Source organism: Numenius arquata, chromosome 16 (assembly GCF_964106895.1).
Source record: "Numenius arquata chromosome 16, bNumArq3.hap1.1, whole genome shotgun sequence".
Classification (NCBI taxonomy): Eukaryota; Metazoa; Chordata; class Aves; order Charadriiformes; family Scolopacidae; genus Numenius; species Numenius arquata.
Genome location: NC_133591.1, coordinates 16,242,211 through 16,265,937, shown reverse-complemented (window position 1 = coordinate 16,265,937; position 23,727 = coordinate 16,242,211). Strand labels below are relative to the sequence as shown.

The following is a 23,727-nucleotide window of genomic DNA, read 5'->3' as shown; positions in this document are numbered from 1 at the left end:
GCAGGGCAGCCTACCAAGCTATTAGCTCTCTTTGGCAAACAAGAGCCTCAGGCAGGTACCTGCCCACAGGTTCTGCTGGACAGAACTGACTTACTTCATCTGGTTCATTAAAGACACAAAATGGACCCTCATACTCCGGCTTGGGAGTAAACTCAAAGTCTTCGATATCCTCAGAGACGATCTCCCTGTTTGTGATGAGGTAGCCCTAGGAAGGTGACAAGGAGTCAGTTAGGAGGACTTGGCTTGCAGGCAACCTGAAAATGCTGTCCAAACAACGGGACATTTTCCTCTGGAAAGCCAAAGCTTCTGTCAAGGGGGAACAACTGTTTGGGAGCCATCTGTTGAACCATCATTGGCCATCAGCTAACGAGGTCATAGGGAGAAAACATGGGACAGCAGAGTTGTCCCAGTGCTCTGCAGGTTACTACTCCTCCCTCACAGGAGCACCAGGAACCCGAGTACCATGAAACTAAATATTTTATGCATCATTCAGACTTTAGCGTTATTTCCGCAGCCACACACGAAGCAGCCAGCAGCAAAGAAAGTCTGGAGTGAGCTGGGTTGGAGGAGAAATGCTGTGATGCTCCCCAGCTTCACTGCTGGAGCATGGACGAAAGTACTCTGCTGTCCCTTACCTGCCCATCAATCATGTAGGAGATCATCATGATCTGGTCTGTCTCTGCATCAGGAAACTTCAAAGGGAGTTTAGTAGTTTCAATGTCAAAGGCAAGAACGACAGGATCCTGAGCAGGACCAAATCCATTAGAAAATAGTCTAAAGCTGACTTGAAGTTAAAGAGCGATTCCCATTGAGCCCAGCAAGCAAACCAGACCCTCCCCCAGCAATCATTTTACTGCTTTATCAACCCCATCATCACTACCCAAGCCCAGAAACAAAGCTTTCCCCCTGCACACCACGGCATGACAGCGGCAGTGCATCTGAAACCAGCCCCTTCATGGGGGCACGCCAGCCGTGTACCCCAACAGACCCACGCCTGCCTGACCCATGCTCACCGGTCGCTCCACCAGGTCATCTCGGCGGGTGATTTCGGGGGGGTAGGTGCTGCCCCGGTACCGCACGTTGTACCAGTGAGCCTGTGGAGAGGAGAGCATGCAGGGCCTTACGGCAGGGCCAGCTCCTTGCATCACTTCTGTTGGGCTGCTGGGGACAGAGCTGCGCGAGTTACACGCAGCCCAGAAGAAAGGCTCAAACTGTAGCCATGCATCATTCATTTAACTATTCTGCATTTCATTACCAAGGAGAAGGCCCAGCAGTTCGGGACTAAGCTTTACACATGAACTCATTGTCATGATGAACCTTTGCAAAGGTCCTGGAGAGACACCGGTTCCACCCTGCCTGCACTTCAGGAGTATGGCAGCAGGAAAGTGAAGGTCTTCCAGCTTCCCTATTCCTTACTCACCACGTGGATCTTCAGGTCAATGGAGAGGCGAACATGGTAGGGTACGTCGTACTCCCGCATATCCACAATGTTTTCCATCTGGTTGGCAACCTTTCTGGAGGCCCCTTCCTCATCCATGCTCAGGACACCTCCGCTCAGAGCGCTGCAGGGGCAGAGCCACGCAGCCCTTACCCGAGCGCCGGGTACACCCACACCTCTACCGGCTCGGCCGCAAGGCACAGCCACCGGCACCGGTGACACCTGGCAGCAGGAGTCAGGGACAGGAGAGGAGAGAAGGGGAAACACTTCCCTGCCACACAGCCACCCTCTGCTCGCGGAGGCATCCCCGGGACGGACAGCAGGCACGGTCCCATCGCTCCCGTCTAAATTCCCCTTTTCTCATGTTTGCGAGCTGTGTCTGCCCAGAAGTGCGGGTAGACAAAACCCACACCTGCCTGTACAATGATTGGTTCTTACGGCATTGGATTTCTAAGTACGGTAACAAGTCTAAGGACAACGAGGCAACCTGGGAAGCACTTTGAACTGGGACACTACACCTTCCAGGTGAGCAGGGAGCGCTCATCTTTATTCTTTCTCAAGTTTCAACTGAAGTCAGACTTCACAGCCAGGAAACCAGAGAGTGGGGCCAGTTTTTCATGTGTATATGCTGGTTGACTTCAAAAATAAAGTTTGGTTTGTTTTTTTTTTTTTCCTGCCTGCAACTGTTTCCAATCTTGTAAACAAGTGCCTGACTTTTTATTCATAGAAAATATTTGTTGAGTTTTTTTCCCCTTTAGTCACAGTAGTAGTAAGGTTGTCCAGTGCCTCCCAGTACCCTTTCTCAGAAAATAGGGAATGTATTTGACTGGCAGGCAAGAGGTACCATCACAAAACGTCACATCCCAGGGGCTTGGGGGCCTCTCACTGTGCAGCACTGAGCTGAAGAACAACCTTGGAGATGGGTGACAGAGAGACATAGCCAGGGTCAGATCCCAGGCAGGACAACCCCTCTCTGAGGACAGCTGAGAAACAACCAAGGGAGTGTAAGTACGAAGATGAGGGAACTGACTGGCTGCCCGGAGAGGAGCTCCCACCTTGACAGCATGGCTGTGTAGACATCGCTCGCCTGGTCTCGCTCTCTGTTTTTCCTCACAGCAGGAGAGATCTCCTTCCGCACTTTCACCAAGTCATCCACTGTGTTGAAAGACAGTTTGATGTAGTTCCTCTTCAGGCCCACCAAGTGATTTGGCTACAAAGCAGGGAGACAACACCAGCTCAGGGGGGATGAGTCCTGAGAGATGGCCACCGTAAGAGGGAGGGGAAGGCAGACTAGACTGGTGCAGGTGGAAGGACCGGCCAAAAAAGAGGTGCCAATGGGTGGGAAAGTCAAGCACCGACAAGAGACTCTGGTGGGCACATCAGTGCAAGAGCTGCACTGGTTCACAGCAAGGGCTCAGCCAGCCCTGCTGCCCGCACAGGGAGGACCACGAGTGGGATTCACCCGGGGAAAGGGAGGAACAGCTGGTCAAGCATGAGCTGCATCCCTCTCCCAAGTACCCTCTCCTTCTCCGATCATTCTGTAATTCCTGCAGTTAAGCCTCTTGAATACACTGTGAAAGAGCTGGAGAGGAATGTAAATACTACCGATAAGCAATTAGCCATAACTAACCCATTTCTCAGAGGCACCACAAGCAGCACTAGCAGACCAAAGCCAAATGTGCTTTCCCTTCCCTACCTTGTCCCTTCCTATTTCACTAGGTCCAAAAAAAAAAAAACGCTACTCAAGAGCACAGAGGGCAGAGGAAAACCAACCAGATCCAGGTCTTCTTTGGGGACAGTTTCCAGCTTTGCAATCTTCCCTTGGAACTTCTTGGAGAGGAAGGAGGACACTTCTCGCTCGCAGCCCTGCCAAGAGACCCTGGGGCTGAGCAGTGTGGCTCTGTCTCTCAGGACAAGACCATCCCGAAGAAGGATGAAGGTCTCGAACACCCCAGGGACCCGCTGCACCCCCCTGGAGACCTCAGTCCTCCCAGGGTCCTCTCCTCACCTTCTGGGTGGCAATGTAGAAGTAAGGCTTGTAGGGCAGGGCTACCTAAGAGAGAGCAGACGAATGATGGCAGCAGGTCCCTTCGTGGGACCCTGCGCCCCACCTGGACCCCTGGGGACCCACCTTGAAGCGGCTCCCATCCTCCTGGATGAAGTAGTAGTCCACAGCGCTCACCGACCGCCGATCCTCGTCCAGCACCTCCGTCTGTCCACAGGCACCGTGGACTCGGTGGGGTCTCTCCACGAGACTCCTCCGGGCCTATCGGGGCCCCTCCATGGGGCACCACCCCGACCCCTACCGGGTGCCTCCCCGTGGGACACCGCCCCCTCCCCCGGGCCTCACCGGGGGCGTCCCCGTGGGACGCTTTTCCCCGGGCCCCAGCGTTTGGCTGCTCGCCCCCCGCCCCGCCGCTCCGTACCGGGTGCATGTTGATGAGCCAGCCCGTCCGCTCGCCGGGCTCCGCCGGCCGCTCGAAGCCGAACAGTGCGTCCAGCCGGTCCGTGCGCTGCGATCGCTCCAGGCGCTTGAGAGCGGACAGCGCGGGGCCATCGTCCCTGCCAGACGCCGCGCCGTCAGCCCCCGCCGCCGGCTCCCGGGGCCCGCCGCCCCGCCGCCCCCACCGCGACCCCTCGGGGTCTCCACCGCTGCCACCCCGCAGCCCCATCCCCGCCCGCCGCCGCCGCGGGAGGAATTTCCCGCGCTGCGCCCGGTTCCCGCGAGACGGAAGCCCCCTCGCCCCGCCTTTCCAGCGAGAGAACCAATCAGAGAGCGGCCCCGCCTCCACCGCGGGCACCTCCCACCAATGCCTGGCGGAGCGCCCCGCCCCGCCCCGCCCCGCCCCGCCGCCGGAACCGGGGCTGCCCGTTGGGGGCCCGGCCGGCGGCCCGGCGGCGGGGGGCTCGGGCAGGGGGGCCGTTCACGGCCGCGAAACTGAATGGCCGCGGTGAGCTGAGGCGCGACGGAGGATTACTCCCACAGCCCGAGAAGCGGAGGAGCGGCCCCGCACCGCCTGTGCGTGCGCGCGGGGACGTAACGGCCTGGCCGCCCCCCGCCGGGACCCCCCCCGCCCGGCTGCGGGAGCCCAGGGACTCGGGTCCCCCCGCCCAGGCCGGGGGACGTCGCTGCCGCTTTGCCCCTCGCGGGTTCAACCGGCGGCGAAGCCGCACACGGGGACGCACGGCCGGCCGCCGGCGAGGCGCTGCCGTCACCGGCACCCGCGCGGGGGGGGCCGCCTCGCGCCCCAGCACCGCCCGCCCCTCCTCCGGGGTGGCGCAGGGGGGAGGTCACTGCAGGCGCGCCCCCGGGGTTCACAAGCACACGCACCCTCGTGCGCGCCCCGAGCGCTGGCACGGCCCCTCCGTCCCCCCCGGCACCCCTGCCGGGCCCCCAGCCCCCGGGCCCACCCCACGGGCCCTCGGTCACCAGCCGCTCCAGCCCGGTGCACGCACAGACACGCTCCTCAGCCACCCGGGGGGTGTCACACGGAGCCCCTCATTTGCCTCACGCCGCTCCCCCCCGGTAGCTAGTTTTGGGGACGTCGCTCCCACCCCGTGGCTGGAGGTTAAAGTAGGTGACGCCAAATCCCTTGACGCCCACGCAGGTCTCACCAGCAGCTGGCACTCGGGCCTCGCAGCCCCCACTCACGCAGCAGAGAGTGAGATGAGGCAGAGGAACAGTTAAGAAAAGATTTAATAGGAAAATATAAAGAGACAGGACAGACTGCAGTGACCCAGCACAGGACTCGGCCAAACTGGTCCCAGTTTACACTTGAGTGGCCCCTTTTACATTCCTTTCCGCCTCCCCTGCTTTTTTTCCTCCTCGTTCCCCTTCACGTTATCCCTGGCTGCACTGAAGGTCCTGGACCCTTACCAGAGCAGAGACAGACTCTAACAGCGTGTTCCAGCAGCAGCGTGTTCTCCGGGTGTTTAAGAGAAGGGATAAATATAAAGCAATACTTAAGGCAGCAGTCTCATTTCCACCCCACAAAGCCACAGAGCACTCGGTGGGGACCATTTCACTCAACACTCCCTGGAAGCTCCTTTGAGCTTCCAGAAGTTGCTGTCTCCACTCAGGCAAGTCTGAATTTCAGTTGAGCTTGACCCCCAAAGAACTATTTTTAGATACTGGACACCAGAGCAGATTGCTCCTGCCCTGACTGGCTTGTTCAACAGCAGGAGGATGCCACCAGTGAAGGCATCCGCATGATCCAGAAAGGAAGTGACTTTATGGATGTGAAGAATGTGACTTAAAAACAATCTGCTGGCTTTCTTTCGAACGTAAAGCAGCCGCTATTGAGGGGGACTTTCCCTGAAGATTCATGAACCTGTACCTCTTGTCTTGCTGTTTTTCATGGCTTCTTCGGGGGGGCTCCTTCACCCACTGCTGCCGAGATCAGGATGCTTGTTTGCTCCTTCAGTGCATTTTGGTCATTTGGGTAACCTAGGCTGGAGTTTGACATTGATATGGGTTCCCATCAACATCTGTGGCTTACGCATGAGAACAAGCCTTCTCGGACAGCTCTGCCTGGTAAAGCAACTCCCCTCTTCCAGCCCTGAGAAGTGCCCATGGACACTGAGGATGGGGAGGCTAAGCTTGAGGTATCCGTTTTGCTGGGAGCTCCTCTGCCCCAACAGCTTCCTGAAGCTTCTGGAGCAGCAGAGGCCCCGTCTCAGGAAGGCAGAGAGGGCTGAGATATTGGCACTGGATTAAGAACCAAGGTTTCTTGTCCCAGCAGCTTCCCAACAGTGGCAACCAAGTCAGCCCAGCAAGGCAGGCCTGAGACTGGGTGGTTCAGAAGGCTTATTGCTGCTTTGCACCATGGATTTTTGCATTGCGTTCAGGCACTGGTAAACCCCATTGCCCTTCTGTTGCTCCCGTAAGCTGAGTAATGGGAGCACACACAGTCTGCTTTCCCAGGCCTAGCTGAGCTCCAGGTCCTCCATGAGGTATGGATCTTGCCTGCAGAGGATCTGATAGAACTGCTCCTGGGCCTCCAGCCCTTTCTTCTCAACTAGCTTCAGCAAAGCTCGGTTCCTCTTTAGACTCGTATCTTGACGTTGCACCTCCTCTTCTTCATCGCTGTTGATGACGTTTGCATCCCGTAAGTACATCAGAATGGTGGAGAGCTGCCCCATCCTGGAGCAAAGCATGGTTTTGTTCTCCTTCATGAAGGCTGCACCTAGCAGACACAAAGCCCATGTTACTGTGCTGCATCCGGCCAGGCAGCCTCAGGTGAGTGCCATGCTGCAGTATGTGGCATCCTAAGCCAGTGGACACCATGGCTGCGTGCTCTGTCCCACAGCCATGTGTCTCCATCCCTCCACCAAAAAGGATGGGCCCCTGTCGCACCAGCAGTGGGAGCACTGGAGGCAGGGCAAAGAAGGGGACAGGAAAGTAAAGCCAGAGCTGCAGGAGGTGAGGTCGGTGGCAGCCCCCATCAGCTGCTGCCTACTGTCCCCTCTGGGATTCCTACAGTGTCTGGGCGTGAAGCTGCCGTCCTGCCCCCCGCCCTGCAAGGTGAGGAGCTTCTAACCCAGAGCACAGGTCACTCAAAGCTCTGAAATCTCGGAGGATTGCAAGTGGTTTGTAAAGAAACAGAGCCTGGAGAGGCAGCCGATGCCAGCGGGGCGCTGGGCAAGCCACAGGTCAGTGCAGTGGGCAGCGCTGCCCGGCCTCTCCTCCCAAGCCTCCACCCAGTCCTCCTACGTGAGGCTGAAGTGTGCACCCAGATGGGCATCTCCTTGTAGGATCACAGGATGGTTTGGGTTGGAAGGAACCTTTAAAGATCATCCAGTCCCACCTGCTGCCCTGGGCAGGGACACCTCCCACCAGACCAGGTTGCTCAAAGCCCCGTCCAACCTGGCCTTGAACCCCTCCAGGGATGGGGCAGCCACAGCTTCTCTGGGCAACCTGGGCCAGGCTCTCACCACCCTCAGAGTGAAAAATTTCTTCCTTATGTCCAGTCTAAACCTGCCCTCTTTCAGTTGAAAACTGTTGCCCCTGGACTTGTCCTTACTTTTGTCTGACACTCCACTCTCCTGGTACTCCTGGGCAGGTTGTAGGTCAATGTGGTGATTCCACATGCATGGCAAGGAAAAAGAATAAGGCTGAAATGTCCAAATTTGTGTCTATCCAAGCCAGGGCTATCTGCCTCAACCTGTGGCTTAGGTGCCTGGGTGTCCTCTTGTATCTGGCCTTTCATTAGCAAGATGAGATGCAAGAGGTAATCATGAAGTGTTGTGGCCCTGGAGAAATTAGGCTGTGATAATACATTCAAAACCACCAGGCAGCACAATGTTGTTGCGGTATTTGAAGCAAGTGGAAAGCAAAAAGCCCCTTGGTCAGAAACTCCTGGAGCTGCTGTAAAGGTGGCCCTGCTGTCCCCTCTGCCAACACGTGGTCACAGGCTCCTCCCCAGAGACATCCCTCCCATGGAAAACGTTCCTGTTTGGCACAGGGGCTGTCAGCCCCCATGGGATGCAGCAGCTGTACCGCTTACTAGAACTCCAATGAAATATTATTTACGGACCATGAACTTTTCTAGCTGCAGCTCATTCTCTGCAACGACAGCACGTCTGTCCCCAAAAAAGGCAAACCAGTTAGGAGGGTGACCTGCACTATGCCACTTTATCCACCAGTGTGGCACAGAGCGTGCTGCCAGCAATGTGGGAATGAAAGCTCGAGGTTGCAGCTTTCCAGGCTTTTTCCAGTCTAGAAACTAACATAAGGATGGGAAGAGAGGCTGATACCTGCTTTAAAACAGAGGCTAGTGAGTTCCAAAGACATAGATTCAGACTCTAGGGATGCAGCTCTGAAATACTGTACTGACCTGTCCTGGAGACACGGGCAGGAAGGTTAGTATCACCTGAAAGAGAAAGGAGAGATATCACTGGAGGTGCCATCACCAAAATGATGGTGCCTAACCTTCCACGAGATCTTCCTGAGGTACCTAATCCTCCACGAAGCCGTTAGTGGCTCCTGCCCATCTGTGAGCTCAATACAAGGTCCTGGGCTCTGCATGGTTGCAGGTGTTACTTTTAGGAGGTGCCAGATTAGACTAGCAGAGAAGGGGTCGCAAGGCCATACCCCACGCCCGCGAGATGCTGCTGCCCGCAGCTCCTCTGCCAAGCTTTCTCACAGGGGACCCCATGGGTAAATGCTGCTATGTGACGTTAGTGGCACGTGCGGTGGCTGCTGAGCCGGCCCGGCAGCAGCTGGGCAGAGAGGTGTGGAGATGAGGAACCTGCTGTTCTGGAGCTGGGTGCGCCTCTGTCCTCACAAACGTGAGCCTTGGCACGCACCATCGCTAACCCTGCTCCATCACCCACTGTCCTGACTGAAGTTCTGCATGGGACTCAAGTCAGTACAGCCAGGCCTAAAGCAGAATAGTCTTAAGCAACGGTCTCTTGATGCCACAAGAGAGCAGTCCCCACCACCCAGCAGTCTTGCTGTGTGCCACCTTCCTGATGCCACCGTGAGCAAAGACCTGTGGTGAAGGCAGGCTCTGGTCCACCTGGCCTTGCCCTGATCCTGTGTGCTCTGGGTGTTGTTTCACACATTGGTGTCGCACCAGCAGATCTGGAAGAGCAGTGCTGGCTGGAACATGTAGTTTTTTAAGATGTTGATTTTCACTAAAATTTTGGAATTCTCCTTACCTCCTCCGCATCGCACAGTGGTTGCACTAGCACGTCTGTGGGCGTTAACGGACTTTTAAAACTAAGTAAGATTTCCATGCAAACAGTAGCCAGGAGAACAGAGAGACACCAATAGTGGTGTCATGCCCTCTTAAACCCCAGCATCTGAAACTCCACATTAAATCTGAAGCTCTGGTCTACTGACATTGGAGTGTCCTTTCAGGTTCCTATTCTTCAGTGGCCAATTGCTGCATACGCAGGGTTTGCTTTCCCTGCAAATGGATGCATGGATGACTGTGACCACAAAACGTGTGAGATCTGCTTGGGAGATGCACCTCTGCTTTTGCTAAGGTGAATGAGCCCCTAGATGGACCTGCTGTTCCTACCTGATCTCAGTGATGCCCTCCAGACCTCAATGCCATCGCGTGTGTCTGTCATAAGGAGCCCAATTTCCTTTGCCATGTTCTTGATGTAGATCTCGACAAAGAGCTGCTGTTCCTTTGGACTCTTGTAGTAAAAGGGCAACTGCGTCTGTAAAGGTAAGAAGGAAGTTGAGTCTCTCTCACCGTGGGGAGCTGCAGCGAATTCCCATATGTCGTTCTGTGTTTCCTGGCTGTACCAGCAAGAGGAAAGACAAGGGAAGATGCACATGCCAGGGCCCTGCTGCACTGCCAGTATCACAAATTTTGGTTGGAAGGGACCTCTGGAGTGTCTTATCTCACCTACCTCTCAAAGATGGACCAATGTCAAGTCTAGATCTGCTTTGCTGGGGCTTTGTCTAGCTGGGTACTGAAAACCCCAGTTTTCAGCAGAGATTCACCATCTTCTAACCTTCTCTGATTGCCTGCATCTCCACTGAGCGATAAAATTTTTCCTAACATTTGGTCTGAACTTCTCAGTTTGCAGCTTATGGCTTTTACCGCTTTTACCTGACACTGCCGAGAGCTTGGCTCTGTCATCTTTACAACCGCTCTTCTAGGCAGAGGGCCCAGTTAGTGCCTGGTCATTCCAGGAGGTGGGAAAACCAAACCCTTCCTTGTGATTCACAGGTTTAAGACTATCTCTCAATTCAGCTGAAGGCCCTGGCTGTTGGGGCCACGTTCAGCTCAGTAGCAGGGTTGTAGCTGGAAGGGGAGACGATGAATAAGCTGGAGGGGAGGGATGCCAATCTGGAAAGGCTGGAGAACTTAGCTGGCAGGAAGCTCATGCAATTCGGCAAAGGCAAATGTAGAGTCCTACGTCTGGGATGGAATAGTTGCACACCGGACGAGAGCCTGGGCACTGGGTGGACACAGAAATCAGCTTCACAGGGAAGGACTCGGGAGTCCTGATGGGTGTGCAAGTTGAACAGGAGTCAGCAGTGTGTCCGGACACCAAAGCTGGCCACATCCCAGGCTGTATTAGCAAGACCACAGCCAAAAAAGTGAGGTCAGGGATGCCTTCCCTCTGTTCAGCACTTGTGAAGTCCCATTTGGGCACACTGGGTCCAGTTGGGGGCTTCCCAGTACAAGAAAGACGTGGACATCCTGGACCTCCAAGTTTCAGACTGGAGTGTACGATGTGCAAACAGAGGCAGAGGAAGAGAAGGTCACAGAGAAAACTAATCACTGTTTTTAACTACGTGAAGGAGGACTAAAGAGAAGATGGAGCATCTCCTGGAGATGCACATTAATGAGATGAGAGGCAACAGGCACAGGCTGCAGCAATGAAAATTCTGACTAGATAACAGGGGGAAAAATCACAACAAGGGTGTTACAACACTGGACTAGAGACCCAGAGAGGCTGTGATGTCTCCATCCTTGGAGATATTCAACCTTGGCCAGATATGGCCCTGAGCACTTTGATCTAACTTTAAAACTCACATGGTTTGAGCAAGGGATTGGACCAGAGACCTCCTGAGGTCCCACCTGACCTAAGCTTCTCTGATTCCCTTTTCATAGATTATGGTGCAGCACAGACCCATGAAAGGAGATTCTGACAACCAGCCATGAACGTGCCATTAGACTGTCATCAGCTGGTCTCAGGATGTCACAAACTCCTGTATAAAACACATAATCACAAAGACTAAATGGGCAAATCTGATGCCACTGGGCTTGGTGCTCAAAACCAGAAATTCTCCAACAGATTTTCAATAGAGAAAGACGTCATGTCACATCATAGAATCATAGAATGGTTAGAGTTGGAAGGGACCTTAAAGATCATCGAGTTCCAACCCCCCTGCCATGGGCAGGGACACCTCCCACCAGCCCAGGTTGCTCAAAGCCCCATCCAGCCTGGCCTTAAACACTTCCAGGGATGGGGCATCCACAACTTCCCTGGGCAAGGGAAGTGCTTCACCACCCTCACAGGAAAGAATTTCCTCCTAATATCTAATCTAAATCTCCCCTCTTCCAGTTTAAAACCATTACCCCTTGTCCTGGCACTACATTTCCTGACAGAGTCCCTCTCCAGCTCTCCTGTGGGCTCCCTTCAGATATTGGAAGGCTGCTATGAGGTCTCCCCGGAGCCTTCTCTTCTCCAGGCTGAGCAACCCCAGCTCTCTCAGCCTGTCTCCATAGGGGAGGTGATCCATCCCTCTGATCATCTTCGTGGTGCTCTGCTGGACCCATTCCAACAGGTCCATGTCCTTCCTGTGTTGAGGACCCAAAGCTGGACACGGTATTCCAGGTGGGGTCTCACGAGCGCAGAGTAGAGGGGTAGAATCACCTCCTGCGACCTGCTGGCCACACTTCTCTTGATGCAGCCCAGGATGCGGTTGGCTTTCTGGGCTGCCAGTGCACATTGCTGGCTCATGTTGAGCTTCTCATCCATGAGCGCTCCCAAGTCCTTCTCCTCAGGGCTGCTCTCCAGCCATTCTCCGCTCCACACACTCCAGCTGATCGTTGACATAGAGGGGAACACCCCCACCCCGTCTGCCCAGCCTGTCCTTCCTGAAGAGTCTGTAACCCTCCATTCCAACACTCCAGTCATAAGAGCCATCCCATCACGTCTCGTCTCGGTAATGCCAATGAGATCGTAGCCCTGGAGGCGTGTGTACTTCTCTAACTCCTCTTGCTTGTTCCCCATGCTGCGTGCGTTTGTGTAAAGGCACTTCAGCTGGGCGCCCAGTGGGGCTGACTTACTGGCTGGAATGGCTCCATTTCCTTCGTGTTGCTCTATAGGTGGCGCTCCTTTGTGGTGTTTTATCTGTGTTTCCCGGATTCCTTTTGCCTCAGGAGCCTCAAGGACAGATCTGATGTTATCACCCCCCTCCCCCTTCACATCTAATTTAAAGACTTGTCAATCAACCCCACAATCTCTTGGGCCAGAGTAGTCTTTCCCCTTTGAGAGAGGCATCTTCCATTTCCTGTCAACGAGCCCGGTGGCACGGAAAGAAAGCTTCTCTCCCGTCCTACTCCTAAACTGAAGGAAAGTCACTGCAGGGGAGATGAAGATTAAGGACTTGGGACCACACCTGAGTCAACACCTCTGAAATTCCTTTATATGCAGCTATCCAACAAGTCCCACATTATGATTTCTGCCATGAGGAAAAGCAGACGCACTCCCTTTGGGGCTTTGGGGTGGGCTCTGTGCTCTTCCAGGGACGTGTATCAAGAACTACCTTTGCCCCCTGTAACCAGTACAGCTCTCTGCACCTCTGGCTCTGAGACCTAGTAAGACACATTCTGGTAGCAGGATATAGCTGAAGACAGAGACTTCTTATATTTCCTATTTCGCTCCAAAAACAAAAAAAAAAAAAAAGAAAAAGGGAACAATCCCACTTACTTGAGGTGTTATCCGTGCGGGTTTTGTAGTGGTCACCTGGTACTTGCAGCCAAGGAACAGAGGTCTGAATGGAGGAGGCTTGGGAATAAACTTTGAATTCCATTGCATTTCTTGGTTTTCAATGGCCTGTAAACATCAAGCATTGTTTTTGAGAGAGGAAAAAAACTGAAGAGCTGTGAACTGCAGGTAGTCCTCAGAAAGTCAAGAAGAGGAGACCAACCCAGTCAGAAGAGACCGCAGAGGTGTCCTGCAGGCAGCGCTGCGCTTCAGGGGGCACAGGCAGCTCCCGCTCGGCACAAGCAGGAACCTGCCACGTGCAGGCAGGAACCAAGGCAGGGTAACACACTGTCCCTCTGAGAAAGAGGGTAAGGGCTTGCACACCATGGGAGAACGGCTGGTGTGCAGCCACCTACTGCTGCGCCCGGCAGTGGCCAGCAAGTCCTACATCTGCTCCCTGCTGCAGAGCATCCTGTGCCATGGCTCCGCTCCTGCTAGGACATACCGTCCCAGCTGAAAACATGATTCCTGCAGGCATCTGGGAAAGAGGAGAGCGGGGGGGATGTGGCGGGAGGTGGGGCCACAGGACCATGTGTGAATCAGAGGCTGGTGGCAGAAGAACTGGGAGGCATCTCTGCTTATCAAATCCAGTCCTTGCTACTGCAGCCACCCCAGACGTCATCCTCTTTTAACCCGGTCAAGCTCTCTCCATCTTACCTGCTTCACAGAATTATCATCTGGGATCAGGTAGAAGCGAAAAGTATTTGCAGCATTGAGCTGCTGGAAGATCAACACCGATGAGTGCATAGGGAGTGAATTTAAGGCTGAACGTAACCTCCTCCAAAGCACCCCAAGCAGTGAGAAGCTGGGATTCTCCAGGACAGCAGAGAAAGCAATCAGTCTGGTCGGTCTCTCCAGAGTCATCTCCCCAGATTTAAAATGGGCAATGGAGCACAGGCTGGTATTTACATCTTCTGCAAGAGACAGCAAAGGCAACAAGGTTCTGTTTAGTCTTCCTGGCACCCTCAGGCTGCCTCCTTCTCTTTACGGCTTCAGCAGCAGGAAGGAGACGTGCCCACACACGATGACACATTCTGCTTTAGGTCCCATGTATGCCCCAAGCTTTTGGAGTTCAGCAGGGAGTTGCAGGCCTTTGGCAGTCCTCCTGTGGGCTCAGAAAACTGCAAATCTGGAGATGGCAGCTCAGGACCGTGAAAATTGTCAGACCGCACCCACGCAGCATCCTGTGTACAAGCGCCACACCACCACGTACCGGGGAAGCAGAGGGTTGCTGTGTGACGAGTCACTCTGGCGATCACCAGGGCAGCCTGAACATCCCGAGGCGACATCCCTAGGGGTGATTGGGTCAGAGAGCTCTGCTGATGTCCCGTCACCCGGATTATTTCTGGAGCACGCTTTGCTATTAACCTGACAGACTAATATAATTACAGCATGTTGCTTAGCACAGCTAAGTGTCAGTGAAGAGTGCATAGAACCACTTCTCAGCCGGCACGACTCTGCTTGCCGGGTCCCAGGTGGGAGATGGAGCCATGCAACAAGAAATTCCTTTCACAGTGTGCTCTCTTTCGTAAGAAGACATGGATTTGCCAGGAAGAGTCCCTTGCCCAGCACACCCAGTGCCTGTGTCAGGGCATCCCAGAACGGGGGACTGGGACTCCTCTGCATGCTCTGCAGCCCAGCTGCAGGTGCTGATGCTCTTTCTCCGCTCATTAACAGTGGCTCATTAAGCGCACTGTGGGGCAGAGGACTCAGATCGAAGCCTTGCGGCTATTCATGTTGCCTGGGTGAAAATGGACAATTTTATTCCACTGATTCTTCTGCCCAGGCCAGCTCTGACCTATCGCATCCCACCTGGGGGTGGTCCAGCCTGTGAGTGGGTGCAGCCATGGCTCCTGTCCTGGTGGGGCAGAGCAGGGACAGCCGTTGCCATCCATAGGTGCAGAGAGCTGAGAAACTCTGAGGGGGAGCCCGACAGCTGCTGTGCAGCTGGGCTGGGGTAGTGCCCAGGGGTCATCACGGCAGCTGGGAGGAGAGGGTGGGTGAGGAGGGGCTGGTGGTGCGGAGCTGGAGCTGGGGAAGGGACCACTGAGAAGGCTTGACAGAATGTGAGAGAAGGATGAAGGATGCCAAAACAAAGCAGGGGAATACAAGGGAGTACACAGAACCTTGGAGGGAAGGGAGAATTTGGCTCTGTCTGGAGAGAGGTCTCCAAGGAGCCAGAGATATCCCCAGTGGGGCACAGGCTGAGGGATGGCAGCTCGGGAGACCCAGGTCCCTGAGGCTGCTGTACCTGCCAGGCAGATGAAGTGGGGGAGATGCACCGCCTGCACAACCCCCGGCTGCACCTCGATGTGGAAGAGGGGTCCGGCGGGCACCCATGCTTCCCAGTCAGCCTCACTCAGGTGCCTGGTCCAGGTGTCGTATCTGTAGGTGATGGTCACTGCCGACTTCACCTTGAAGCTGAGGCCTGTGAGGGAGCACCGGAAGACGCCTGCACGCGGGAGGTCAGCTCTGTGGGTGGGAGGGACGACAGGCTCATGCCACCTGGGACGGAGCTTTTGGGAGGTGCTCCCGCTTCACCCAACAGCTCTTACCGGTACACCAGGCGCTTTGCCAGAACGTCCCAGTGTGTAATCGGAATCACTTTTGGAAGATCCTGCAACACAAGTGTGGCCAGTTTGGGACCAAACGGGACATTGCGTAATGGGTGCTGCTTGCAGAAGGAGTGCTGGGATTTACAGTGGAGCATGATGCAGCTTGGTGTGGGAGCTTGGAGCCTCGTGAGCAGCAGCAGGGGATCAGCAGCTGCTGCCTGATGCCCAGAAAGGCACCACTCTCATCAGTGAAGAGGCCAGAAAAGTCATTGACTGGCAACTTCTCTGCCCTGGGAACCAAAGCAAGCACTGGCCACATCTGAGGCTCACAACCCTTTCAGTGTGGATCCCTGTAGTGGTCCCCAAGAGAAAACCCGCATGCAGGTACTGCAAGGAGGACAGAACACTTAGCCCCACTTGGGTAGATGCCACTGGGGTGGGGAAGGCATTGGTTAGTTCACGCATCCCCTGTGCATCAGTATGAAAGATAATGGGTGGACATGGAGAGCAGCTCCCAGAGCTCCAACTACATGTTTCACTCACTGATTTTTAGGATGAATTTTGCAAATGGGAATTCCAGATAGGAAAGTTTCTGTTTCCTGAGAGAGAAAATGTTGTTGGCTGCTGACTTTCTTATGAGTAAAGCCTGGGCTGTTCCCTCTCAGCCACGGTGTATCAGCAGAGAGGACAGTGCCCACAGGCAGACGGAATGTTTAGCAGCGAGAGTAAATTTGGGATGTTGAGCAAGTGGAATTTGTCTTCCCATGAACTTAAAAACAGAGCAGCCCGTGCTGAGTTAGCATAGCAGAAGGGACTGGACTCTTCTGGCAGGTGAAGAACTGCTGTGAATAACAGGTTTTGAAGGCACACCCAACCCCCCAGGTGACAGCCAGGGTCAGTCCCAGCCTCCGGGCTGTGCCATTTCCTTTCGGTGCGACAGTGCCCTGCCAGGACCGGCAAAAGCCCTCACCTTCCACATGCAGCGCCAGCAGTTTCCCTCTGGTATTTGATAGTCATCTAATTGTTTGGATTCATAGGTCATCTGCAGAGGAGAACATAGGGAAAAGCACTCGCAAGCTGTATTTCTCCCCTCCAGCCGTGCCTGCCTGCTGGAGGCAGGAGGAGCAACATCTCCAGCGTGAGGTGTAGTGTTGGCCCTGCTCCCCGCTCCTGCAGGGAGGAAACGGGACCTGCGCCCGCCTGGCCTGCTGGCAGGGTGAGGCCCCTCTCCTGGGAGCTCCTGCCACCCCACCTGGTGCCACGGTGGCGATGGGCAGTGCTGGACCCCCCATCCCAGCTGTGAGCCCGCGTGCTGCGGCCGTGCCTTCCTCCCCAGCCCCACGGTGCTCCTCACTCAGGCACCCCAGCCTCAGGCATTGTGTCCTGCAAGACCTCACCTCTGCGCTCACCGAGGCCTCGTCTGGCAGAGATGTGCTATGGGGTTCCTCCCATATCCTTCGGGGTAAGTCTGTGACTGGAAAAGCTGGAAGACATTGTCATTTTTGCCTCTTGTTTGGGAGAAGAAGTCATCCTCAAGCAGCCTTCACCCAACCTTCCCCATCCCACCAGCTGCACTGGGCCCCTTGTGTGCCACTGCACACTCCCACTTCCACCACAACTTCTACATCCTCCTCCACGAACCGTGGAAGGGACATGCTCATCATATGCGCCGCGAGTTGAGGTCCTGCGTTAACCACCATACAGCTCCATCAGCTCCACTACACCGGGTGGTCAGGGAGGACCAGGACATGACCTTACCTGAAGATCGAGCTTTGATAGTTTCACCACCACCTCGCACTGCAACAGAAACAGAAAGCAGAGGAGAGCTCAGGAGCCAGGTCGTGTTCAGGGGAGTGTCCCATCCTCCGCTCGTCCTCTCCCTCTTCTTCAGGCCTTTTCTATGAAACTTCCTGCCGGTTTGTGTTCGCTCACACCGAGCTGCCAGGCACCAGGAATCCCACCCAGCTGCCCATCCCAGGGGGGAAGCGCATGGCAGGGCTGAGAACACGCTCCCAGCATCTGCCTCGCCATCCCCCCCCGCTGCCAGGCAGAGACCAGCTTCCGGGAGCAGAATCCCTCCTCGCCCTCCTGCCTCCGTCCCGCGGAGGTGCATCCCTGGGCCCTCGCCCCCCTCCCACCTTCCCGCGACGCCTGCTCCGGCAGCTCCCCGAGGAACCCGTCGGGGCTCTCAGCCGCGACCGCCAGCTCCGCCATGACGGCTCTTCTGGCCCCGCCGGAAGGTCGGCGCCCCCGGCTCCCCCCCTTCCCGGGAAACCGAAAGCACCGGGTGACGTCAGGGCTGACCCGCCGTCAGAGCGCGCGCCCGCGCGCTGCTCCTCCTGCCCGCGGCCCCTGCCTGCACCGGCTCCCGCTGCCTGCACCCAGCTCTCCCCCTGCCTGCACCGGCTCCCGCTGCCTGCACCGGCTCCCCCTGCCTGCACCGGCTCCCGCTGCCTGCACCGGCTCCCCCTGCCTGCACCCAGCTCTCCCCCTGCCTGCACCCAGCTCTCCCCCTGCCTGCACCGGCTCCCCCTGCCTGCACCGGCTCCCCCTGCCTGCACCCAGCTCTCCCCCTGCCTGCACAGGCTCCCGCTGCCTGCACCGGCTCCTCCTGCCTGCACCCAGCTCTCCCGCTGCCTGCACCGGCTCCCCCTGCCTGCACCCAGCTCTCCCCCTGCCTGCACCCAGCTCTCCCCCTGCCTGCACCGGCTCCCCCTGCCTGCACCCAGCTCTCCCCCTGCCTGCACCGGCTCCCCCTGCCTGCACCCAGCTCTCCCTGCCTGCACCGGCTCCCCCCGCCTGCACCCAGCTCTCCCCCTGCCTGCACCCAGCTCTCCCCCTGCCTGCACCCAGCTCTCCCCCTGCCTGCACTGGCTCCCCCTGCCTGCACCCAGCTCTCCCCCTGCCTGCACCGGCTCCCGCTGCCTGCACCCAGCTCTCCCCCTGCCTGCACCCAGCTCTCCCTGCTTGCACCGGCTCCCGCTGCCTGCACCCAGCTCTCCCCCTGCCTGCACCCAGCTCTCCCTGCTTGCACCGGCTCCCCCCGCCTGCACCCAGCTCTCCCCCTGCCTGCACCCAGCTCTCCCCCTGCCTGCACTGGCTCCCCCTGCCTGCACCCAGCTCTCCCCCTGCCTGCACCGGCTCCCGCTGCCTGCACCCAGCTCTCCCCCTGCCTGCACCCAGCTCTCCCCCTGCCTGCACCGGCTCCCGCTGCCTGCACCCAGCTCTCCCCCTGCCTGCACCGGCTCCCGCTGCCTGCACCCAGCTCTCCCCCTGCCTGCACCCAGCTCTCCCCCTGCCTGCACCGGCTCCCGCTGCCTGCACCCAGCTCTCCCCCTGCCTGCACCCAGCTCTCCCCCTGCCTGCACCGGCTCTCCCTGCCTGCACCCAGCTCTCCCCCTGCCTGCACCCAGCTCTCCCCCTGCCTGCACCGGCTCCCCCTGCCTGCACCCGGTTCCTCCTGCCTGCACCCAGCTCTCCCCCTGCCTGCACCGGCTCCCCCTGCCTGCACCCAGCTGCAGCCCCCGCGCTGCTCAATTCACATGACCTCTCTCCCTTGTTACCTTCCCTTTCCCCTTCTCCCCAACCCAGCTCCTCTTCCAGTATTTCCTTCCCAGTGGAAGATGGGACAGGGCTGTGCAAGCAATGGCAGAGCTTTTTCCCAAGGGAACTGTGCAGCAGAGGCCTAGATCCAGCCTGGAAAGTGGGTCTGGGGGCGCCAGAGGGTCCCACAGTGGGTTATAGGGTCACCCCAGCGTCTGCCCTTCACCTCTCCCCAGCACATCCCAGCCCTCCCTTTCCTGACAGCCCTGTGAGTACCCGGCTGGGCAGGATGGCTCTGCCTGCCCCAGGCTGCATGGGGGACCAGCCCGCCCCGCTCCCTGCTGCAGTGGCATGTGTGGGTTAATTTGGGAGTGGTGGGAGGTGCGGGGTTGTGGGTTGTCATGTTCCTGACCCCTGCAGAGCTGGCAGGGAGTTGAGGGTAGGCAGCACGATGGGCAGCTGCCTGGCACCACTGGCATGACCTTGTCAGCACACACCCCCCCCCCTCAGGCCCTGCCCTTGGCACAGGGTGAATGAGGACATTTCAGTGACCGACCCGGCAGTCTAGGCAATGCCCAACGTGGGAGTAGCATCAGGGTGATGGAGTCAGTGCCCAGAGCCCAACGCTGCATGGCGATGATGGGGACACGCGCTGCCCAGCAACTCTGCGGTATTTATGGGACTGCCTGCATGCCCTGCCGTGGCAGGTCCCTGTCCCAGCCCAGTCAGAGCAGCCGCAGGCAGAGCTCCATCTCCCACTGTTCCCCAGGCAGTGCAGCCCTGCAGTGCTGCTGGTGTCTCTCTGTCCTTCCCCTGGAGCGATGCGCTCAGCCCCGCAAGGTGCAGTGAAAACAGTCCCAAATCTTGTATGCTCGTAGAGTCAGCCGAGCCTGACTGCCCCATGGCCCACTGATGGAGCTTACCGTTGGGATAATTCCTGTAAAGCAGTTTATCGACGCCTTCCGAGGCCCAGTCCTTGCTGTTTGCTTGGCAGTGTGCGGGAGCGGTTTTCCACACCAGAGGTCAAAAATCCTGCCTGCTGGATAGGGAAACAGAGGTGCCCATCGGCTGCCATGGATCCCTGCTGCCAGCAGTACTGTATCCTGTGGGATGAGCTCTGCTCCACGCCCCAGCCGGGCACAGCACGACATGCGGGGATGCTCCTGCTCCGCTGCCTGCAGACATACCCAGTGGACCCGGTGTCATTTCTTCTGGCTTAAGACTGAGGCAGCTCCATGAGGATCCACCATTCCTCTCGTAAAGCTGCGGGGGCATGTGGCTTCCTGGCGCTCCCACGTCTGCAGGCTCTATCTGTAGGTAGTTTTTTCAACAGCAGCGAAAAGCGCAGCTGAACAGCCCAGTTAAGCCTCTTGTCTCCTTTCGAGCAGGGAGCAAGGAACTAAAGCTGTGCATCAGAGGGCAGCGAACCACCCGGACAGCCTCAGGGAGTCGTAAGACAGCAGTGACCTAAGGCATTCTGTATCCAGGGGACAAAAAACCTTCCTCTGTATCCAGGGTGGCCTCAAAACTCATAGAGGGAAAATAAAGGACATATTTGGGGCATGCAATAAGAAAGGGCACACAGAGATGCTGACACTGCCAAACTGGGTATGATGGAGAAGGAAAATAGTTTACTGGGAAGAACAGAAACGTGCCAGACAGGCAGGAGGGGGAAGAGATCCCCGTCTCCAAGGGGAGAGCAGAGAAACGTAAATCCAGAAGGAAAACGTAAAACAAGCGGCCTGGGGAAGGAGGGGACAGGTTATTTCCTTGGGGGGCAGGAATGACCTCAGCCGCAGGCGGCGATGCCCGCCCCTGCTTGACCGAGCTGGAGCGAAACCGCCTCTTTGCGTGCCCGGGGCCGGCGTGGCCACCCACGGCACGGGGACCCCCGCGCTCCGCTCCCCGCCGCCGGAGCCGTGTCCGGGGGGGCGCACGCCCCGCCCCGCCCCGCCCGGGGGCGGCCGCGCTCTCGCCCGCCGCCCAGCGCGCCGGCAGCCGCCGCCGCTGCCCAGGTAAGCGCGGGGGGCGGCGGGGCCTCGTCCCGGGGCCCGTAGCCCGGGGGCGAGGGGTGGTGGTGGAGCCGGGAAGGGGGGTGCTCCCGGTGCGGGGCCGAATGCCCGCAGACTGCCCGCACCGCGTCCGCGGCTCCGGTCGGGGGGATCGGGGGGTGGGAGCCGCCGCTACCCCCCCCCCCCCCCCCCCCCCGAGGCGCGGGGGTGCCGGGGAAGGGGGGGCGCAGCGCCGGACCCGGAGGCTCCTCGGCCGGGGGAGAGGCGACCGGTGGCCGCCGTGAGCGCCGCTGGTTTTCGCATCTCTTGAGATGCAGCAATTGCTCAAGAAACCAAAGCAGGAAAAAAAAAAAAAAAAAAAAAAAATCCGGGCTGTGATTTCGACCAGGGTAAAGCCACGTTTGTCCCGAGTCCCCGGTTTTGGGGTCCCTGTGTCGTCCCCCCCCCCCCAACCCACCGTGTCCTCCAAGTTTGTTTGTCCCTGCTTTAGGGGACTGTAATCCCACCTGGTGAACAGCCTTAGTTTCCCAGCCCGGTGGGTGGGGGACCGGCGAGATGCAGGGGGTCCAAGCGATACTCGCGGGTGCGGATCTGCCTTTGCTGGAACGCCCGGGGAAATGGTGTTAGCAAAAGTGTGGGAAACTGCACGGTCTCCTTCGAGAGGGACCATCCAATTCTGAGCGTGGTGGGTTTAAGGTGAAATTCGGTGGTGGTGTGCTTTAGCTGTTAGTCTTGGAAAACGTTGCCTTGATAAACTCCTTTTGCACTGCTTGCAGCTTCTGTAGGGAACACAGTTTTCTCTTGTGCAATGGTGAGCTGGCAGTGACCGCCAGCAAGAGGAGGGCTTGGCTGCCGGTGACAGAGCGATTGAGAATTAAAACTCTTTTGTGTTGTGAAACATTTTGATTTTTGCATCAAGCAGTCTGTACCTGGGCAGAATTTTCAGCATATGTGCTTTTTATTGGCGTACCTTTGAGATCTGAACCAAATCTCATGTTTAATTATTAATTTCAGAATATTTCCAATCCAGCTTGCAGAGGACGTGTTTGGAGGGGTGGCAGTGACAGCGCTGCCGAATGAGCCTTTAACCTGGAGTCTATAAATTGCTGAAGCAGCAGTCAGTAAAACGATCGTGGCTAATTGTAGCCTGACACAGTGTTCCCGCTGCGCTGTTTCGGGAGACGGTGGGGCACATGAAACGGCAGCTTTGCAGCCCTCTGTTCTGCCGCTAACACAAACTCCTGGCGACAAGGTGAGGAGTGCCCTCCCCGTCATTGGCGAGAGGGGGCCGTGGAGCCCACCGGCGGGGCTGGGAGCTGCTCTCGGCGTTTTGTAGCATGAGTTTTGCCTGTTTCTTGGGGCCATCTGAAAGTGCGTCACCCGGCAAAGCCAAACCTGCTGTGCGCTCCCAGGGGGGGTGCAAAGCAAATCCCAGTCCCAGGCAGGCAGTAGCCGGAGCAGTAAAGGATTGGTGGGGAGGGGTGTGCTGAGGAGTGGGCACGGGCTGGGGGGTCCCGGGGAGGTGGTGGTGGAAGGAGCAGGAGGGGAAGGAGGGAACCGGTGGGGCTCTGACGGTGTCAAAATCACTGGGTGCCAGCAGCTGGGGAACCCCCGGAGTGGGGGCCAGACGGCTGGGTTGGGATGGGTATGGAAACGTCAGGGAAATGGGAGCAGGAGGGTTGGGCAAAGGGGAGGGGGAACTGGCTGGAGAGCTGTCCAGGGGGAAGAAAGGGGGTGAAGAGCTGGAGATGTAAAGGGGAGACTGGGGTGCTGGGGACAGGGGAGAAGGGGGTTCTGGGGGTTCCTGTGCGCCAGCCCCCTTGAGTTTGGCTCATCCATTGTGTGGGCAGGGGACGGGCAGCCGGTGCACGGCATGTCCCTGCGAGCAGCGTGACGGTGTCACAGGTGCGGCACCCTCGAGGTGGAGGGATGGGAGGGAGTTACACTAACGAGGGTGTCCTTCCCCCCAGTTGGGCACCCCGTGTCGGGAGCTGATCCGTGCAAGCGCTGGGAGCCGGGGCTGGGGGAGCTGCGGGAGCTGAACTGTGCACCCTTTGTAATGCAATTCCCGAAAAAAATACCTCCACTTCAGGATGGAGACCTGTCCATTTTCACCCTCAAATTATTTAAAAAATACGAGTTCTCCCTGCCCTAAAAACATCATCCCCTGTCACACTCCCTTCGTGTGACTTGGTTGTCTTCCCACTGGCTCTTCCCAGGCTTTTCTCATGGCGGGCAAGCCCTGTGCACCCCCCCGGTCAGCTGCTGCGCGTTGCCTTGATGACACAGTGCACAGCATGGTCTCTGGGGGCGGGGACAAGTTTGGGGACCCCCGATGTTCCTGCCACTCTTGGGCTGTGCTCAGAGTCCTGCGTCCAGAGGAGAGACTTGCTTTCCTTGGCAGCAGAGCCTAGCTTGTCCTGGAGATGGGACAGCTCAACTCTGCTGAGGCAGACCTTGCAAGGAACTGGAGCTCCTGATGCTAAACTGGGGGGGTTTGCCTCACAGTTGAGGGCTGTGGCAGCTTGGCCATGCCCAGGGTGGGGCAGCGGGTGGAGGATGGAGCCCTGGGTGGGCAGAGAGGGAGACTGTGGGCAGCAGGACTTTGTGCCTTGTTTTCTGATGGAGTTGCTCTCTGCAGGGTGGTGGGGATGCCAGGACGGTGCCTGTGGGCTGCGTGACACTCGGTGCGGCTGTGCTCGGACAACAATTGTAG

General features: G+C 57.4%; 2 protein-coding genes across 2 annotated transcripts in view; both read right to left on the bottom strand.

Moving 5' to 3' along the window:
• POLE (DNA polymerase epsilon, catalytic subunit) overlaps positions 1 to 4,110 on the bottom strand; it is a 33,171-nt gene extending 29,061 nt beyond the window's left edge. The window contains exons 1-9 of the mRNA XM_074159867.1: positions 3,865 to 4,110; positions 3,570 to 3,650; positions 3,447 to 3,491; positions 3,212 to 3,304; positions 2,494 to 2,648; positions 1,421 to 1,562; positions 1,014 to 1,094; positions 636 to 743; positions 95 to 205 (exon numbers count right to left, since the gene is read on the bottom strand). Coding sequence (XP_074015968.1) covers positions 95 to 205; positions 636 to 743; positions 1,014 to 1,094; positions 1,421 to 1,562; positions 2,494 to 2,648; positions 3,212 to 3,304; positions 3,447 to 3,491; positions 3,570 to 3,650; positions 3,865 to 4,110 — 1,062 coding nt within the window. The remainder of the gene's footprint in view (positions 1 to 94; positions 206 to 635; positions 744 to 1,013; positions 1,095 to 1,420; positions 1,563 to 2,493; positions 2,649 to 3,211; positions 3,305 to 3,446; positions 3,492 to 3,569; positions 3,651 to 3,864) is intronic.
• A 1,007-nt stretch (positions 4,111 to 5,117) lies between these two features.
• Positions 5,118 to 15,367, bottom strand: LOC141472390 (caspase recruitment domain-containing protein 8-like). The gene is made up of 6 exons (XM_074159412.1): positions 15,153 to 15,367; positions 13,559 to 13,815; positions 12,845 to 12,970; positions 9,466 to 9,610; positions 8,275 to 8,310; positions 5,118 to 6,624 (listed from the first exon to the last, which is right to left on the bottom strand). Exons 2-6 carry the CDS (start codon positions 13,763 to 13,765, stop codon positions 6,365 to 6,367), a joined length of 774 nt encoding a protein of 257 aa, XP_074015513.1. The 5' UTR covers positions 13,766 to 13,815; positions 15,153 to 15,367; the 3' UTR covers positions 5,118 to 6,364.
• Positions 15,368 to 23,727: the final 8,360 nt, after the last annotated feature.

Coding starts and splice junctions, on each gene's coding strand:
- LOC141472390 (XM_074159412.1), bottom strand. CDS start 13,765: ATGACTCTGGAGAGACCGACCAGACTGATTGCTTTCTCTGCTGTCCTG. Junction 8,311..9,465: donor GAGGGCATCACTGAGATCAG/GTAGGAACAGCA, acceptor TTTCTCTTTCAG/GTGATACTAACCTTCCTGCC. Junction 6,625..8,274: donor TGCCCGTGTCTCCAGGACAG/GTCAGTACAGTA, acceptor TGTGTCTGCTAG/GTGCAGCCTTCATGAAGGAG.